The 20,924-nt window shown below is 35.8% G+C and overlaps 1 protein-coding gene across 1 annotated transcript in view; it reads right to left on the bottom strand.

The window, feature by feature from the left end:
• LOC145694545 (acyl-CoA dehydrogenase family member 11-like) overlaps window positions 1-20,599 on the bottom strand; it is a 33,241-nt gene extending 12,642 nt beyond the window's left edge. Inside the window, exons 1-8 of the mRNA XM_081770862.1 lie at window positions 19,477-20,599; window positions 17,065-17,206; window positions 14,779-14,969; window positions 13,966-14,065; window positions 12,361-12,518; window positions 11,811-12,058; window positions 9,877-10,020; window positions 915-1,104 (exon numbers count right to left, since the gene is read on the bottom strand). Of these exons, the coding sequence (XP_081626988.1) occupies window positions 915-1,104; window positions 9,877-10,020; window positions 11,811-12,058; window positions 12,361-12,518; window positions 13,966-14,065; window positions 14,779-14,969; window positions 17,065-17,206; window positions 19,477-19,725 (1,422 nt within the window). The 5' untranslated portion in view covers window positions 19,726-20,599. The remainder of the gene's footprint in view (window positions 1-914; window positions 1,105-9,876; window positions 10,021-11,810; window positions 12,059-12,360; window positions 12,519-13,965; window positions 14,066-14,778; window positions 14,970-17,064; window positions 17,207-19,476) is intronic.
• Between the last annotated feature and the right edge of the window lie 325 nt (window positions 20,600-20,924).

The raw sequence follows: 20,924 nt of genomic DNA, 5'->3' as shown, positions 1-20,924 counted from the left end.
TTAAATTCTTCATTATTTTTTGGCGAACAATTTCCTTATTCATCCCCACGAGGTCTGAAACTACACTGAAACTTGTATTTCGGTCATTCAAAATGATATCTCAAACTTTATCAATCATTCCAGTTGTTCTAACAGATTTGCGTGGACCTGCGCGCTCGTTATCTTCTGAAGACTCCCTATCAGCAGTGATCTTTTAATGCCATTTGAAAACACGACTATTGTTCCATAAATCTTTTCCAACATCTTAAAAATAATTACATAAATAATCAGTGTTGTTTACTAATTACCGGCCTGTGAATACTTAATGAGCAGGCGTAATGGAACGGTTAGAATTCCAATTTCACAATTGAGAGATACTGGCTCAAACCCCATAGCTAATTACGTCCCGAGATTTTTGCGTATGTTTTCTTCAGTGTCATCAAATAAATGCTGAGATTATACGTTCAGTAATATAGGTCCTCTGTAGCTACTTTGCATTTTTTTTTTTTTTAATTAAAAGATCCAAAATATTTCAATCAAAAATTTTCTTGTACGCCTTATATCTGGAGAACTACATACAGTGTAGCCAAACCTAAACCATCATTTAACTCAGTATGATGTGCTTATTCCGTAGAAAATAGAAAAACTCAATTTAGGGGTCGTTCAAAAGTTTTGTGGGCCCCGGTCCAAAAACTAATTATTGGCCAAGATAACAATCTTTTGATGCTTTTTTTATCATTCCTAAAATTCTTATTTCATATTGCATTGTAATTTTTTTTTCAGTGTAATGTAGCTTTACAGCTATATACGATACTACCACAATAAAATCTATAAGATACCTTACAATAGATTAAAGCTTCGTTCATCAATTAAATAAAATTATATATTTGAGGTTTTCAATTTAAGAATGTAATTTACTCAACGCATATTCTCACCTGAATATCTCGCAAAATACCGGGTAACCCTGTATCTTCCAAGTATCCAGCTCCTCCAAAACACTCAAGGCCTTCTGATACAAGAGGAACACAACGTTTCCCAGCATACAATTTCAGTATAGGGGTTAATAACCTTAGCATGTGCCTTTCTATGTCAGAAGCCTCACCAACTTCCTCGCGACCAAGAATCCTACAATTAGAGTTAGACAAAACTACATTATTTATGGATTATGGTACTTGTACGCTTATATCATGTATTATAATTATTATTAGTGACCGGATGTTTAGGCACTAAAAACCTAGAAAATAGGCACTAAAAATTTAAAAAATAGACAGTAAAATAGGCACTAAAATGTAGCTCGAGATAATGAAGATAAATACTCAATACCATTAATAAATAGATTCAAGTCATAAATAATGCTCAAAGAATGTAGAAACATACTTCTTTGTCAATATCTTCTTTTATTGCATATTGAGGCAGAGCCTGTATTTTTATATAGCAGAGCTCATAATTCAATGATCAATTTTATGTATATTTGGAAATATTAGATTTATTAAAGATTTTTAATTTTTGTTCGGTGAAGGGAAAAACAATGAAAATAATTTATGTCAAGCTCAAGATTCTTAATAATGCAATTCTCATGAAATTTGTACAATTGTTTTGTCTACTTTTAAAAATCAGTAAAGCACATTACTTGTTGTCTGCGAATTCAGGAACTGAATTCAGAAAATGTGTTAGTAAGAACAATTCATAGAATCCACTAAGTTGCAATTGTACAATGATTGTGAACATGAAACACATTCACGGGTATGTAGAAATTGTCTAGAATCATGAGATCAGAGCATTCCAAGTATTGCAGTTGTTGTTCGCGTCACAAGGAAGCGACCTTGTTTTCCAAAGAAAGGAGGGCACACGTGCGTGACGTGAGTCGACACCATCAAATTCCTGGGGACGAGTTTTGAACAAAACCAGAGGACGAGAGGTCTCGAGAGGGAGAAAGTTCCAATACGACAGACAGAGAAGTTCATATGTGACTTAGAAGTACAGATCAGATTAAGAAGTTGAGACTGGAGTCTCAAATCGTTTCCATTCATCAAACTAACGTTGGAGTTAGTTACAGAGGACGTTGGTCAGAAAGCTTCACCGAAACTTCGTTACCAATGATTGCAGTGTCTTGACCAGAGAGACACAAACCAGGAAATATATCAACTTGGCGATATCTACAATCCAGAGACCAGCCCAGGAGAGGACCACCGAGGACCACCAACGGAAGTCAACAATCCAAGGTATGTGTGACCTCAGTATCAGTGATCAATCGCTCAATGCTTGGTATGCGTTGCTCTTCTGGCAAACTTTCTAGATATCCGTATTCAAACATCACATCTGCACTGCAACACAAAGTAATGAGAAATATAACTATCAAATATCTATTTAATATCTGAGTTGTCATTTTTAAGTTATTTCCTATAAAGACATTGTTCAAGTATTTACCTCTCGCATAACAATCAGTAACGTACCCACTCATTCTAGATGGTGAGTGGAAGGTGATCTTCTCAGTTCAACGATTTCATCCCCATTTCAAAGACACGAACTGAGGAGGTTGTCAATATATAAAAAAGGAAGCTTGCTATGCATTACATATATACTGGATGCACCTGGAAGATGTGCACATACCTCGGGAGATGATTCGTGACATCAAAAGAATACAAAATCTTCTTGCATGTTGTGGAATTCCGCGTCGTATACGAGTGACAGGGGGGCCAACTTGGAATCGAAAATTGAATCCTGACAATTGGAGCGAGACATAAAAGTGTGTACTACTTTGGGAGGTGATTCGTGACATTCAAAAGGACTTTTCGTCTTCTTTTCATGTCACGAATCACCTCCCAACGTATGTGCACATCTATCTGTTCCAGTCCAATTGTCAATATTCGATTTTCGATTCCAAGTTGGCATCATTATCACTCGCACACGACACGAAATTCGACAAACTACAAGAGAACTTTTTGTCTTCTTTTGATATCATTCATCACCTCGGAAATATGTGCACATCTTTGAAGTTCACCCTGTGTATATATTGTAACGTACCACGTGCTTGTGTTTACAAACACCTAGTATACGTATATATGTATGTATTATTTATGTTATATAAATTATATATTTTTCCAATGAAGGCTTATTTTGAAGAAAATGCATAGAATAGGCAACATTAGGCACTAAAGCAATTATTTAGGCAGTAAAGGTCGAAATAGGCAAAATAGGCAAAACAAAATTGGCTTAAATCGAAACTATAACCCCCTATATAAACTTTAAAACGTTATTTTTGACCATATCTTTAATATTAAAGAATAGGCATTTTGCCTAATATCCGGTCTCTAATTATTATTAATACTAAGAACATGTAGTAGAAGTAATAATCTATATATTAAAATGTTACAATACCAATTTAAAACGCCTGAGCTCCAACATATAACTTTGGCTTTCAAATCTTTCATTTACGGTTATATGTGATTTCACGTTTAACCGAGACAAACATTTTAAGTGTGTGTACTTTAAATAAACTATTTAAATAGATATTTTTCATAAACTTTATGTTTTAAAATTATTGTTCAAGTCCTTTGTATTTTAGTAAACCTTCTCCAAAATCAATGCAAATGAATCGTGCTGCCATCTTTGGAGTTCTTTTAGACTATACAAGCTGAACCTACGCTCTCTACACAGCGCATCATTCGGATATGAGCATAAATATCCTTCTCATTCCTCACATCTGTACATGTCCCTTTACAGACACAAGTGAAAAAAGTCTTGATTTAAAAAAAAATCGGCAAGGCGTATCATAAAGGAGACCTCAATATTTCGCACCGTTTGAAAGATTTGAGCCTACTTCTGGTTGGAGTTAATAATTCATGCATGACCAGTATTTTCTTTCTTCTTCCATGCAGTATGTAATAAGCAAATACATTACATACGCAATTAATTATAATCGCAGTTATACATGGTGTTCATTGGGCAAATCACTCCAAAAGATTCATCTTACTGGTTAAACTGGAGAAATGGTTATCGTTCCTTTTTCATTATTATTTGGCCATGAAATAAACGCCTGAGGCACATGCAACTCCTATATACAACAGCGTGGTGTTGGAATGTATAAGGGGTAGGATTTGGTGGTTTAGTTTTTTTTTTTTTTAATTTCAACGCTTCCATGCGTACCCTAAAAAATGTAATAAAAAAATAACGGCCAAATTTTTAAAATATTCAATTAGAACTGGACAATCTACGCAAAATTTCCAATCGATCAGTGAAAACGTCATCTTTCTAGAGCCTGTAGTTTCCGAGATCTCACTGTTGAAAGGATTGACCACAAACATACAAATTTCCACAACATATAGTTTAAAAGAACTCGGAAGATGGAAGCACAATTCATGTGCATTGATTTTACAGAAGGCTTATTAAAATACAAAGGCTTTGAACAACAATTTTATATCATAAACATTATGAAAAAGATCTAGTTAACTGATTTATTTAAAGTACTCGTACTTAAAATGTTTGTCTCTGTTAAACGTGAAATCACACATAACCGTAAATGAAAGATTTCAAAGCCATAGTTATACGTTGGAGCTCGGGCACTTTTAATTGCTATTGTAGCATTTTAATAGATAGCTGTTTGTGGCCAATCCTTTCGACAATGAGATCTCGGAAACTACAGGCTCTAGAAAGATGACGTTTTCACTGATCGATTGCAAATTTTTCGTAGATTGTCCAGTTATAATTGAATATTTAAAAAACATGGCCATTATTCCTTTATTACATTTTTACGCGTACACTGGAAGTGTTGAAATAATAATAATAAAAAATAACTAAAGCTTCATATCCTACGAATTATACATTCCACCACATAGTTGTATATTGGGGTTGTATATGTCTCAGGTGTTTGTTTCATGGCCAAATAATAATGAAAGAGGAAGGATAACCATTTCTTCAGTCTAAGATAAATCTTTATTTTTTGAGTGTTTTGCCCAATGAACACCATATATAACTGACATTACAATTAATTGTATATGTAATGTATTTGCTTATTACATACTGCACGCAAGAAGAACGAAAACACTGGTCATACATGAATTAGAAACTCCAACCGGAAATAGACACAAATCTTGCAAACGGTGCGAGATATTGAGAAAAAATAATCGAGAAAATCTCCTCTTTATGATACCCCTTGCCGATTTTTTTTTTTTTTTTTTTTTCAAGACGTCTTTCACTTGTGTCTGTAAAGGGACATGTACATATGTTGTGAGGAATGAGGAGATTTATGCTCATACGCGAATGATTCGCTGTGTAGAGAGCGTAGGTTCAGCTAGTATATATATGAAAATGTTACATTTATATGTTTGTCTCCAATTTTTTCGACGAGATCTCAAAAGCCATAAGTGCTAGAAACGTGCCGTTTTCACTGGTTAATTCCAAATTTTGTGTAGATTGCCTAGTTCTTATTCAAATTTTCAAAACCCGTGTCGTTATTGTTCTATTCAACATTTTAGGGGCCGTTTTGAGCCCATAAGATTAACATTGGTGCAGGCCGAAACTACAGTGTTAGGGCGGGTTGACGGACATTGCAGGCACTTTGTTTAAATCTGAATGGCTAAACCTAGTGCATGCTGGCAATTTCAAAGGTCTCAAGAGACGCAATGAGGCGTACTCGACGGATATTGATTTATTAGAAAAAAAAAAAAAAAAAACTACTTCCACTTGATATAGTGTTACTCAGTGGTCGACGTGAGACGGTACGCGGTGGTATGCCATACCGCCTCTGGTTTTTCAGTAATGAGGATATACCGTCTCTGGTTTTTCAGTGATCAAGACAATATTTAAATAACAGTTATGTTGAGTCAAAATCATACTAAAACATACCGCCTTTGCTTTTTTGCCACTTTGAACACTGGTGTTACTTCTACAAATTTGCTACAAACTCACTCCAACATCTATACATAGCAATTCATTTCCTTTGTGAGTCTCCTATCCTTTACTTGTGTGAGTAAGGATACATGCACAGTGGGAAGAAGGTTAATGCTCATAACAGAACGATGCGCTGAGCAGACAGCGCAGGTTCAGCTAATCTATATATTAAAATGCTAGAAAAGTTTATATGTTTGTCTCCAATTCTATCGACAATGAGATCTCGAAAGCCACAAGTGCTAGAAAAGTGCAGTTTTCACTGGTTGATTTCAAATTTTGTGTAGATTATCCAGTTCTAATTGAATATTTTTAAAAAACATAGCCGTTATTTCTTTATTACATTTTCTAGGGGTACACCGGACGTGTTGATTTAAAAAAAAAGTAAAGCATCATATCCTACGAGCTATGCATTCCAACTCCATATAGTTGTTTCCAGGGGTTATATACCCCTCAGGCGCTTGTTTCATGGCCAAATGACAGTAACAAACGAAGGATAACCATTTCTCCCGTCTAAATGAATCTTTCTTGTTTGGAGTGTTTTGTCCAATGAACACCATATACCACTGACATTATAATTAATTGTGTATGTAATGTATTTGCTTATTACATACTGCATGCAAGAAGAAAGAAAACACAGATCATACATGAATTAGAAACTTCAACCGGAAGTAGGCTCAAATCTTGCAAACCGTGCGAGATATTGAAAAAAGTAATCGAAAAAAAAATCTCCCCTTTATGGTACTCTTTGCCGAGTACCAAGATGTCGTTCACTTGTGTCTATAAAGGGACATGTACAATTGTAGTGAGTCATGAGATGTAGTAAGGAGATTCATGCTCCTATGTGAATGATGCGCTGTGTAGAGAGCGCAGGTTCAGCTAGTAATAACCTAACAAATTGTGGTAGTGGAGCTACATTACCATTAAATTAAACATGTAAGGTGCCACATTTATTGGCACTTTCTAAACTCTCATAGATAGCCAAATCACTCTCCTAACAACTCGGAGTCGATTGAGAACTTTTCCGAAACTTAGGAATTATCTGTTCTGTCCTTGTTCTAAGCAACGGTAAACAAATAACTACTAGAGGAACTAAACTGGCACAGATTTCAAATATTACCTTAAACTCTGTAATGTGTGTTAATATTTATTAAATGTCAAAATTTTTAGTGGGATGCCCCACCTTCGTCAGAGTTCTCTTTTAAACAAAAACAAGCCCTGATGTTTTTATCACATCTCATGGGGTCAATTATATATTAAAAGGCTATCAGTACGATTAAGCTTACTAGCAACATTCAGAAAACAAAATACAAAAACCATAGCTTAATATAGAATTTGTAAACACATGTAATAAATTTCTAATACACGAATGTTTCTGGTGGCATGGTAGCTCAATGGTAATGTTCACCTCTTGTGCGAGGTGTCCCTGTTTGATCTCCAGCCAAGAAAATTTGTAATGGACAACATGGTGTCCGTGGGTTCTCCTGTTTCCTTCCACATTTTAATTCATCAATTGCTTTATAATCATTCACTTCTATTAATCATCCGTCTCTACCTACAGAGTAGTGGCGTAACTAAAGGCTTGGGGGTCCTCCGGCAGAAGCCTGGAGCGCGGCCCCTTCTCCACGTCCCACTTCACGATTTGGGGGCTTCCTGATGGCTTGAGGCCCCCCGCAATGCGGGGTCTGCGGGGCCCTTATTTACGCCCCTGCTACAGGGCATAACTATGCGACGTCTGTCTTCTATTTCCTAACATTTGGCATCCTTGAAGTAGTCCACTAAAATGGCGAAAAGTCTTCATAAAACATTATCGCAAATAGAAAACGCTACGTATGAATCATATTTAACCAGGACTAAGTTGTCAGAATTAAACCTGAAACAGGGTTCTGTAGACAGAAGCTGGAACCATATTATCAACCTAGAAAAGACCATTAAATCCACATAAGAACAATTTAATTTTTTCTTCAGCAATTTTTGTAACAGTTACACATCAAAATTTTTCCTTCAGAAACTGGCTACATTTATAGGAGTTGACGTACGAACGTAGTTTGAAGAACTGCTATTTTTGCAGTATTTTAACATTTTTTTATATAATGGTCGAAAATAAATTTTAATTTAGTGAGTAAATAGTGAGAATAATGTTTGGAGCTCAAGTTTAAAATTATACGTATATTCAAACACATGGAAGAAGAAAAAGTGGCAAGTATGTAAAGAGAATCTTGATATTTTCTTTCGAGGTCTATTCCCCAGATGAAGCTTCCAGTGTGAAAGAGAAATGTTTTCGAATTCGATAAAACAACGCAACAACCTCTATTTCCCAAACAGTAGTAACTGTTTAAGTAAAAGAAAGAAAGAAAGAAATTTTAAAAAAAGCCATTGAGGAAGATACGGATTCCGATTAAAAATGTTGGCATTTAATGATATTTAGACTATTCCAAAGTTTCAGTTAGCGGTAAAGAAAGCTACTTGTAAATAAAGCAAGCTGATTTGGTTTTGAGTTATTGAGGCTTGTATTCTTACACAAAATCACTGAAAATATAATTTTATTACGAAATAGTATAGTATAGTGAGATACTATAATGACAAACAAAAACGAGATAGAGATTTCGTAATTACAATGCAACCTACCACACCAAATAAAAACTAGAAGTATTGTGTTATAACCATATGAAATGATCGCTAGCTCAACTGTGTAGGTGGTGAGTACTGTTTTTAGGTTTGGAAGATAGTTAACTCCTGGTTCCACAAGCACAATGGTAAAATAAAACTAAGAGAAATCTTTACGTATTAATAAAAAAAACACTTCACCCTACTCTTGGTTGTTCAGAAGAAATAAAGAAAAATAACTACTTTACAAAACAATAAGAGATTAATACGAGGCGCATCCAGAAAGTAACTTTCCCACGAGTCCCATAGCCAGGAAACCGTATGTTGGGCGAAGTGACTGCGTGCATGTGACAGAATAAGGTCCTAGCATGGTGCATGCGCCAGCGGAACTTCCATAGTGCTCTCAGTAGCGCCGTGGCAGTGGATGAAAGTGAACGTTCCTATTCGAGCTTCCGCCGCGTGTGAAGTGCAAGCAGTGATAAAGCTTTTTAGGGAAGTTTCGCTGGCGCATGCGCAATGCTAGACCTTACTCTCTCACGTGCACGCAGTCGCTTTGCGCAACATACGATTTTCTAGCTGTGGGACGCGTGGGAAACTTATTTTCTGGATGCGTCTCGTAATTTCATTCAGCATGTATGAATTTTGAAGGTATGACAACAATCAATGATGTTGGAAAATGAGTTGGGCACAAAGTGTTCATAAATACGTTACTTGCTGTTACCAAGGAAAATGAGTAGTTGCATGTGAAAATAGATACAGATTGTTATAAATATGAGATAGATTGATGTTAGATGGATTATAATTAAGATCACAAGAAAGATTATAAAGATATGAAGAAATAAGATTTCAGATTATGATTTAAGATAAGTATGTGTGTTCATAGAAGATTATGTGTATAAGAGAATAACAAGAGAGATACGAAAAAATTAAGAATAAAGGGATATATAAAGATATTGTGTTTTGCATGAGTAGCAGGAGTTTCTGGCTTGGTAGTGGTCACACACACTTTGTGGAATACGATTTTCAAACTAACTAAGTGGGCAGAGATCAAGTTTAGACAATCCAAAAGTCTTTAAGAACTTATTTACTTACAACGAAAAAAAAAATACCCTTACAAACGGAGAAATCTCTCTTTAAACTTCGTTGAATTTGCATATATATAGAGGATACGGATATTTAAATCTATTGTCATACATATTCAAAAATGTACATACAGTGCTGTCCGTGTACAATAAGAGTTGTGGTACAGTCCATGTCAAGACTGAATACTACAAGGATGAACAAGGGACGGACTGGATAGGGCAGAGTAAGTCGGGGGAAAGAACCAGGTAGTTTCTCAGTCTAGTTACATACATTTTCACCACTTGACTTTCGTATTATTCAATCTTATTCAATGTAACTCACCGTGCAACTTCCAGCATTAGTACCATCATTCCCCGACATTCAATTTCCATCATTGATAGCGTTCGGATATGAAGGGAAGATTTATGAAGCAACTCCCCAAATGCTTTTCTTCTTGTGCTGTAATCACGAGCCAAACTGATAATCCTATAAACGAAGAAAATAAAATAATTATGTTGATCACCGTTAGAAAGCACACAAATCATACGTACATGTAGCAAACAAATTGCGATTTCAATTAAGCGCTATTAAACAACAGTTATCAGTACAGTTTAACAGCCAATGACAATCTGACATATACGTGATGTTGTCTTGCTTAAACAATTCTGATTGGACAACATGATGTTCATGAGTTTTGTCAGGGTTCCTGCGTTTGCTCTTATTCTAAAGCTACCAACTCTATCATAATTCATCACTTGCACTACTTTCACTTCTTTGGCCTACAGGGCACAATAGTAGAAAGTAATTTTTTTTTCCATTTTCTCAATTGTGAGTGTAGTGAAAGTAGAAGCACTATTTATTGCTATCGATCTAGGAAGATAATAATCAGTTAGTGTTTCAATCGATTCAAGAATTTTAAAATTAAATGTTTGAAATTAAAAACAAAAGGAATCCCCAAACCAGTTTTTATAATAATAATAATAATAATAATAATAATAATAATAATAATAATAATAATAATGATGAAATCTGAGTTTTACGCCAGACACTTATGCCGATTTGGCTAAAGGAGACAGTGATGATGACTAATAAATGAAATGGTGGAATGAAGAAAGTGGGAGGAAAGGAAGAACCCCGAGAAAACCCACGCACACGGTTTTTGTCCACCACAAAGTTCACTTGGCGGGGGCTTGGATCGAACCTGGGACCCCAAGCACCAGAGGTGAACGCTCTACCACTGAGCCAGCGCGGCCCGATGATAATTATTATTATATTATTATTATTATTATTATTATTATTATTATTATTATTATTATTATTATTATTATTATTATTATTTTGATGGTGTTGTTGTTGGTGGTGGTAGTAGTAGTAGTAGTAAAAATGAAATGAAATCTTTAAGTTTAATGTCCCATGGTTATGCCGGTTAGGCAAAAGGAGACGGTGAGGATGAGAGATGAGTGAAATGGTGGAATGAAGAAAGTGGGAGGAAACGGGAGAACCCCGAGAAAACCCACGAGTACGGTGTTTGTCCACCACAAAGTCCACACGGCGCGAGCTGGGATCGAACTAGGGACCCCAAGCACCGGAGGTGAACGCTCTACCACTGAGCCACCGTGCCCCCAGTAATAATAATAATAATGATAATAATAATAATAATAATAATAATAATAATAATAATAATAATAATAATAATAATAATAATAATAATAATAATAATAGTAGTAGTAGTAGTAGTAGTAGTAGTAGTAGTAGTAGTAGTAGTAGTAGTAGAAGAAGAAGAAGAAGAAGAAGAAGAACAGCAACAATAAACACCACCCTGATACTTGAATCAGCAATATCTCTTGTAGCTTTTCCTCCCCACATCTTATATTATTTAATCAACACATTTCCATCACAGCTTTTCTCTGGGTGCTTTACCTTCTGACATTTCCTCCATACCTCCAATCACGCTTTTTTTCCCGTTTCTTATGATTATGTATCCAATCATCCTATAGTTTCTTTTCGAAATAGTTTTCAGTATACTTTTTTTCAGTCTATCATTTCCAACACTCTTTCACTCGATACGTTATTCACCCACCTGATTTTTACCATTATTTACTCCTGAGCTCCCTCGCCCGCTCTTGTTTTTCACATACCATTACATTCACTGCCTAAGATACATAAATTTTTCGGAGACAGGTATCAATTCCAATAAAACACCCTCACTTAAATGTATAGAAACCCCCACACGAAAATAATACATACTGTAAGCTGAAAAACAGTATTTTATATACCTTCTCACGGCAGATATGCTTGCTGCTGCGTTATGTATTCGGGTAATTGTCAGCATATTTGCAATTGAGGCAACTCCACGACCAGGTGCTGATACAAGAGTAGCTGGTAGGCCATCTAACAGAAGTTCCGCTGTTGGTAGTTGTCTGGTTCCCAATTTTTCTTTTAAGCGAATGACTTCAATTCCTCTGACACCTCCGTCAGCCTCCTTCTCTAACTCAACATAGAACATCGATAAACCTTTTGAACCCTGCAAAGATAAAGGCAACGTTACATTAAAACATATGGGAAGGTAAACATATACAAGATTATAAATATAATTTGCCTATTTTGAATAATCATCGAAGTTTCTGAGCGAATAATTTTGAAAATATTTATCACAATTAAAGAATTCGAATATTTAGAATATGACAATACTAAAATGATATAAATTCACATAATTTAGAATATTTTTCCTAAATATATGCATATCAATGGGTAACAAACTCGATCATTAGCATCACTACTCCCACATAAAAAATACAAATGAAAGTTTTGGAGACACATTATTACCTCTGTTGTGACCATATTTTCATCTGCTATTCGAGCAAGAGTTAACGCCATATCTGCATCTGTAGCCGAAGAAAACCATTTGTAACCATACAGACGGAATTTGTCGCCTCCCACTGGCACTGCAATAGTTTCGGTCCCAGAACCTACATCAGAGCCACCTACAAGGAATACTCAAATTTAAATTATCTGAAGATAAAATTTCCATCTTGAAATTCTCTACTTTATTAGTTTTACATATCCATTAAAATCAATTACATACTAAAAGCAGAGAGAACACATTAAATAATTTTCCAGAGTAAGTCCGTTCGCTAAACGCTTCATCAGACTTACAATATTTAAGTAATATTGATTAAAATCCCTTAATTTTATATTGATATTAATAAAAAAAATCTTAGTTTCTTTCAATAGTATCTTATAGAATAAGTAGGGTAATAAATTTTATAACATCTCAGTCTTAAAAAAGAAAGTGAAAGACGCTAGCTTTATGTAATTTTAATCTCTGTTTAAAATTCTCAATTAATATATATATATATATATATATATATATATATATATATATATATATATATATATATATTTAACGGAGAAATTAAATCTAAGATTACCTCAAGAGTAGACTTCGAACACCACTGTTTGTGGATGTGGACCACAGTTTGACAAGCACTGGCCTACATCAACAAATATTCTTAAACAGTCACAAATTTCTTCTTAAATAAATTCTTTTTAGGATGGTTTGTCATATCCTCTTCGCTGCAATTGTAATATTTTCATTTATTTTTCTTCTTCCTCTGATTATTATTATTATACTATTATATTTTAGTGTTAACTGGACTCGAAAGCATATAACATGGGACACAATACAAAATTGTGTGTAGCTCATGTAGTAATAAAAAAAGTGCACGTTTCGGAACAGAAAAAAAAATAATAATAAAATAATAGCTTTAGCTTTTTGTAAAGGAAGGATCTACTTACAACCACCAAATTTTGCACATTGATATATTGAACCAGGTCTAAGCGCGTACGAAGCCGTTTTTATGATTTTCGGCTTGGGAGGGAGGTATTCGGTAGGTGAAAATGTGTGCACGTTTCTAACAGTTTATAAGAACACCTTCCATTTATGCAACCTCATTACATTTTGGGTATTCGGTCTCAAATACCAGCATAGGGTAAATACCTGAGCAATGGACTTCCTCTGTTTTTATAAATAAGACCTGGCAACGATGGGTGTTTGCTCTTTTATCCATGTTCTGAATTAAGACCTGGTAACGATGGGCACTTCTCTTTTATCCAGATTTTAAATTAGAACCTAGCAACAATGGGCGCTTACTCTTTTATCCAGGTTTTGAATTAGAACCTGGCAACGATGGGTTCTTACTCTTATATCCAGGTTCTGAATTAGAACCTGGCAACGACGGTCGCTTACAGCTAGTATATAATATAAATATAAAATTAAATACATAATATAAAGTTATTGTACAGAAAACAATACAAGTTTAGGAGGGGTCTTTAAAATTGTATATATTTTTAGTATAACATAGATCTATAGTTATTTAATAGTATTTAATATATTTCATCTTTATGCCCAATTCTTATTCGAAGGTATACCTTTACGTTCTGTCATCCACTGTCCTGAAGTCCAAAAGTTGTTTGTGTTCCTGGTAGTTAAGCGTTGGAAGACATCATTCAAAACAGTCAGCTTCAGCTCCTGTTTAGTATACAGACCTTACTAGTCGTATGAACTGTACTTTGTAACTTTCTCTAATAAATATAACGCGCTTTCAAATTAGAAAACTAAACAAAATAATCATAAGTGAGAGAATGTATTGTTAAATTAATAAAATGGATGCTTGCAAATAAACAAGATCTTGATTTATGAAAATCCAATACAATTTCAGTGAACATTATCACCTTCTTCAGTTGTAGCAGAAACTTTAACAATAATAACATATTGAATATTAGTAACAATAGTAACCCCTTCAAACTTGGATATTGCTTCTTCTAATATTTAGATGTAGATCAAATTGAAAACGTTACACAACACTGAGCTTATCTTTTTCATGAAACCCAATCTTTAACTTAAAAGAAACCTATTAAAACATTCTCCTAGAATTGTCACTGTAACGAATGTGTAGAACTATAAAGTTTGATTTCTGTGTTATTTACTAGATATTTTACACACTCGTACGAAAGCTGAGTTGAGTTGATTTTGAGTTTATCGTCCCGTTCAGCAGCGAGGCTATATGAGACGTGGACCTACTGATTAACGTGGAATCCGAACCACATGAGCTCCCGCCACTCGTAAGAAAGCGTACCCTTCTATGTTTCCTCATGCTACTGAAGTAATGTGAAAAAAAAATAATCAAATACTACGCTTCAATGTTATTGGTTCAGAAAACATAAAAAACAGAATTGACTTACTTCAATAGTTTTTGCAGCCCCATCAGTCATTGCAAGTGGACAAGAATAAAGACCCGAGGATGGATGAAAGAGACATAGTTTCGTCATCTGATACAGCCGACTCCATTCCCCTTGTCTTCTTTCGTAACCAATGGCGACTAAGCCTTCCTCTGCAGAAATTTTCTTCATGTCCTTCCACGCCTGGCATGTTACTAGAAAAAAGATTGTTATATTAGAGTCACTAATTGTTTCTCCCAAGATTTCTGTTCGTTGTGTGCTATAAGGTTTGCGGCTACATAAATAATGCTCAAATCTAAATATGCTTACGACCTGTTTATGGCAGTATGCCTTATATGAGTTAGCAGCAATCCATAGGTATTCTGCCATTATTAGCAGGTCACTTGCCGCAACTGACAAGCTTCCATGCTCCACGATCTTCCACCAACCTCTTCGTCTTTACGTACGATTGTTCTGTTTTGATATCATCCATTAATCCACTAGTCTCCTTCCTTCCTGTTCCCGCTTTCCTGCCACAAACCCTCTAGCACGTCCCTCATGATACAGTTCATTCTTAGCCAATGTCCAAACAAGCTTCTGTACATCTTAAAAATATCTAAAATTGTTTTCTCCTTCACCATTTCTAACACCCTCTCATTCGTTTTCCGCTCGACCCAGCTAATTCTCTTCATTCTTTTCCACATTTCGAAAGCTTCCAGTCGTTTTTCATCATTTGTGGGTAATGAAATGAAATGAAATCTTCGAGTTTTACGGTCCACGTTTATGCAGGTTAGGTTAAAGGAGACGGTGATGATGAGTAATGAATGAAATGGTGGAATGAAGAAAGTGGGAGAAAACCCCGAGGAAACCCACGCACACAGTGTTTGTCCACCACAAAGTTTACTTGGCGGGGGCTGGGATCGAATCCGGGACCCCAAGCACCAGAGATGAACGCTCTACTACTGAGCCACCGCCATTTATGGGTAATGTTCATGTTTCTGACCCATACGGTACAATACTCTCTACGAAGCATTTTATAGAGTTTTCCTCAACTCTTTATTCAAGGTGCTACAAAATAGTACTTTCTTCCTCCTAAGGGCTTCTTTCGCCATTCCTATCCTTGCTTTTATTTCACATTCACACTTCATATCATTACTAATAATATTACCCAAGTATCGAAAGCTAGTCACCTGTTCTATTTTCTCCCCTCCTACTTCTACATATTTGACACCGACTCCGTTCCAATCACTATGGCCTTTGCCTTTCTAACATTTATTTTCATCCCATTTTCTTCACAGCCCTTCCTGAACCCATTAAATATTGTAATGTAGTAAAGGTAGCAATTGTTTGTGGTTTATATACTGTGCTCATGTTGTTTAGTTAATAAATTATATTATGCTTCATATGAAAAAAAATACTTGTAGATTTTATATAAGTGTTTTACAACCTTATTTACATTTAACATGGTCTTTGTCTGAGTAAAAACATTATGTTCAGCATCATTACTATACATTTTCAAGTAAAGGCATTCAAGTACCAACGTAGAGGAGCAGCGATTGTTAACTATTAGGAATAGGAATTAGCGTTACTCACAGACTGGGATCATTTTCTATTATAAGCAGTGCACTACATGCAATAACTGTATTTGACGATCTATAACGCACTTATTACTTTTGATGATGGTGATGGTGACAATGATGATGGAAAGATTAATCCTCCTGAAATATAGTTACTTCAATTTGAATAAGGTTTCTCGATTCTCTGTTGTGTGGAGTCTTCGTTGTTTCCTGTCGGTGTACTACAGCATCCCAGTTGCGTACAGTTCACTGACTCAATAAAATACAACTTGGATACAATCGCTTTATTGATCATTTCACAGTACGTATACTTTTCTCTGGACGCGCGGTGCGCTATAGACATTCCCAGACGCGCATGTGATTCTACCTTTAGTTAAGCGTTGGTAATTTCAAATAAGTGCCTTACTAAAATAGTATTGATGATGAACATTGCTATATCATGAAGAGGTGGTTAGCTAGACTGTGGTGCATGGAAGTTCCTTAGTTGCAGTGTAGCCTGTCAATAATGGTAAAATACCAATGACGATGTCATTAAAGAAAATGCAATAAAGCAGACTGTAACATAATGTAACATTTCTAAAGCAATGTATGGAAAGAAAGGTTGGTGCCTAACTCTGCCATGGCTAATACATAAAAAACTGTACAATAGAAGAGAATATAGCGTTAATTGTTTCATTATGTGACGTTGTAACGTTATTTGAACAACATATAAAATAATTCAGTGAATATTTACCTATTTCATCAACTCTTCTGCCCCATGCATTGAAGTGTTTAAGGAATGGTAGATGCAACTCACATTCCCGGGAGAGTTCATAAATATCTGTTACAACTCGCTTCCCGAATGTTTTTAAATCTTCATAGATATTTGCATACACCTACAAAATAAAATAGTAATATGAAATAATTACATATCAAATATGCAATTGTAATACGAAATAATTAAATATCGAATACACAATGTACGGACTCGAAGTTAATTCAGATTGTGTGAAAACCAATCCAGGTCAGGGACCACTTGTATTAAAGATGACAGTTCTATCTCTGTGTCATCAAGCCCTTTTCCCAAAAATATTTAATAGGCCAATAACAAAGGAATGCTTCTTCCCAGTTTTATGTAACATATTTACCTGAATATTTATTACACATAGATTTTTTTTATAGAACATAGCGTTTTGTCGAAAATTACATTAGGGTTATAATTAGGAATTAGATTTCTGGTATCTATGGTTATGTTAACCCTTCATGAGTGATGGCGTCTCGACGATCACACTGCCCAGGAAACTGGAGAGGAAGAAAGGAAGCGATCAGAGACCATCCCGGCATCTGCCTGGATTGAAAGAGGAAAATTTTCAATCAGAAAATGCCCGGCTTGAAGAACCTTTTGCTCTTTTTTCGACCGAGTCTTTCTCAATTTAGGAAAGTTTTCTCGATTGCCTTGAATTACTTTTTGAAACTCGTTATTTGGGGAATTTTATATTCGTATATAATATTCTCCTAATGATATCAGTGCAAATACAAAAATGAAATGAAATCTTTAAGTTTTACGTCCCACGCGTATGCCGGTTAGGCTAAAGGAGACGGTGATGATGAGAGATGAGTAAAATGGTGGAATGAAGAAAGTGGGAGGAAACGGGAGAACCCCGAGAAAACCCACGAGCACGATGTTTGTCCACCACAAAGTTCACTTGGCGGGGGCTGGGATCGAACCCGGGACCCCAAGCACCAGAGGTGAACGCTCTACCACTGAGCCACCGCGCCCCCACCCCCCAGTGCAAATATAATTTGTGAATTTATATATTTTTCAAATTTACAGAAGAAATATTTGGATAGTGTTAATTTACAAGAACATGTGGGAATCTTGCCCCTGACATGTGTAATAACGTCGAAATACATTAACAGAAGGGATATGTTTTATCCACGCATTCATGTATAAGACAGTGTGTTATGGCTTTATTTGCATATGCGTTATTACGAACGGGGGCATTTATATATATATATATATATATATATATATATATATATATATAACACTAAGGATGAAGGAACGAAGAATATGCCAACATAAAAGAATATTGTAAGTAACTTTGTTATATACAACCACAGAGTTTAAAAATTTACAGACAAAATAAGTAATGTTACTTCTTGTACTATTTTGGTTTACGTGCAAACCCACCGTCGCTAACGCATCTGTCCGCTAGAACGTCTCAGCTCTACCACGTGAGCCCACCAACTTCGCCCTGCCCCTACCGGGTAGATACACATCTTGGTATTAGCACAGGTTTTTGTGTGCAGGTACAAAGTTCGGGAATCACTTTCTAAGATTATTTTACTTTAAATTATGTACTTCTATATTCTACAGTGTTCTTTTCTTGGCATATGCGCAAACTACGTTCAGTTTGATAATCTGCCGGAAAATTGATCTAGGCCTACTATGAAAACTCTTGTTCATGTAAAACTTTTCGCATTTATTCCGTTAACCTCCGCCAATTTTCAGCATGACAAATTACGAATATGCAAATAACAAACCAACTTCAGCTAAGATACCACTGAAAAGCACGAATTCAACTAATTTGCTGCAGTGAAGTTCGTAAGGGGCAATATGATAATCGATAATCACCATCATTCCGCAGATTTTTGTCATTCCTCAGGTTAGGCCAAGTATGTTAATGTCGTTTTAAGTTGGGACAGTGCTGTAAGGAGCTTGTTTACATACTACAATATGATGGCAGAGTTAACTTCGCAATATTTCTATGTTGACTTAAGTGTTTGGACGCTTGCGTACGCTAGTTCTCTTGATATTATTCATCTTTCGTCAATTAACACATTTTACCTGTTTTCAAACTGTGGCCCCCTATTTCTTATCTGCTCTTTTTAATTGTATTTTTTTATATATAGAATAGTGAAAAAGCAACCGAATGTATTTTGTCCCTAATGGTTACCGGTACGTTCTTCTAAAAGTGAATCTGGAACTCTTCCCATAAGAAAAAATGTTTAAAGGTATTGAGAATACATTTCCTGAAGACAGAATTAAATATAACATTGGATCCATAAACTGTACTTGCACCTTATTTACTCAGGTTATTCGAAACTGATTACGTGTATATAGGCCTATATTCGTTAACTTCGATCTATTGAGCATAATTACCTCAGCTGGAATGAGCCGTTTCAGATTACGTTGTAAGAACGAATCGCCCAAAAATGCATTTTCTAAGTACGGTTCCACCTGAAAAAATGTACCCCTCCTTGATCTCGAGAACTCTTTTCTTCCGTTGAAAGCAAAGCTTTCCTCTGGATCTTTGTAGTATTGACTTTCTTGGATAGAAGATAAATTTCGGACAGGCACAATGGCCGAATTACGAAAATAAAAACATTTGCCAAATTCTATTAGCCTCATCTTCACAACGATGCTTATTTTGTATCGTGATCCTGTTTTCTTTCCCAACGAATCATTTAATGACTTTGCATATCGATCAGGCTTAATAAGTTACCCATCTTACGCTTAGCGTTTTGATTTTGTTTTTAAGGAAAGCGGTCCTTCCATTCTGGATTTTGTCTTGTTTTCCTGTCTATTCTCTCTCTCTCTCTCAATGTTTTGATGCTCCAGGAACTCGTCCGCTGAGCAATACAGACGGTTAAATGGGTATCTATACTTGTAGAGATGAATGGTCCAGGATCAATTTGGGCACCAAATAAACAAACACAATAGAAACAATCACTTCATGTGGAACACTAACTATGTCGAAGAAACTATATGTTACAAACTGCGATGAATAACATGAGCACTGCACTGTTGATCACTTTGACGCCATTACAAGTCGTAGTTGTTCACTATGTAATATTGAAGCAGATGATACAGAACAAGGTGGTTTTTGTTAGCTAGTAAGAAAGACACTGTTACGGGGCTTGTGAAATAAACAGAATGAATGATTGTGTTGAGTATCGGACGGTAGCCAGGCGTTAGAGAGCACTGAAAGGTCAGGTGGTCAATAGAACCTTCAGTTAGCCCACAATAACACAAGCGTGAGGGGCGCTGCTGTTGTTTATATTGCTGGATGGGAGTCTGAGCAGTATGTAGACGAAGGCGAGAATATAAACAATGATGTTTTCTTGTCCAATTATGAGGGGCCTCCCATTTTCTCGTGGTGGGAGTCGGTTCTAGTTGCCAATAATAAATTCCTGGTCCTGATCGTTGTTGTTGTTGGTAGGTTCGCCATTCGGTTTGCCGTTTCTGTAGCAGCATCTCGTCGAAAGAAGATGCTGGGAGCCGGAGATCTATCGGTGTGCCATGTTGTGTTGCATATCTGCTCAGGATATCGCTAACTTCGTTCCCGGGGATGTCGCAGTGTGCGGGCGTATGAATTAACGTAACCACTTGATGATTATTATGTAATATTCGAAGCTGTTGGCGAATATTGATGTGTAACCATGTATTGGCAGGTGCCCATGGGGTTCTACATATTCCTTGTAACGCACTAAGGCTATCACTACAAATTCTCACGTTAGGTAGTTTTCGTTGTAGGGCGACTTTCAATGCCGTGCGAATTGCCCAGCTTTCTGCTAAATAGATGGATGTATTCGGTGGAAGTCTGTGAG

The sequence above is a fragment of the Thermobia domestica genome, chromosome 9 (assembly GCF_964235325.1).
Source record: "Thermobia domestica chromosome 9, izTheDome1.hap1.1, whole genome shotgun sequence".
NCBI lineage: Eukaryota > Metazoa > Arthropoda > Insecta > Zygentoma > Lepismatidae > Thermobia > Thermobia domestica.
This window is presented reverse-complemented; position numbering and strand designations above follow the sequence as displayed.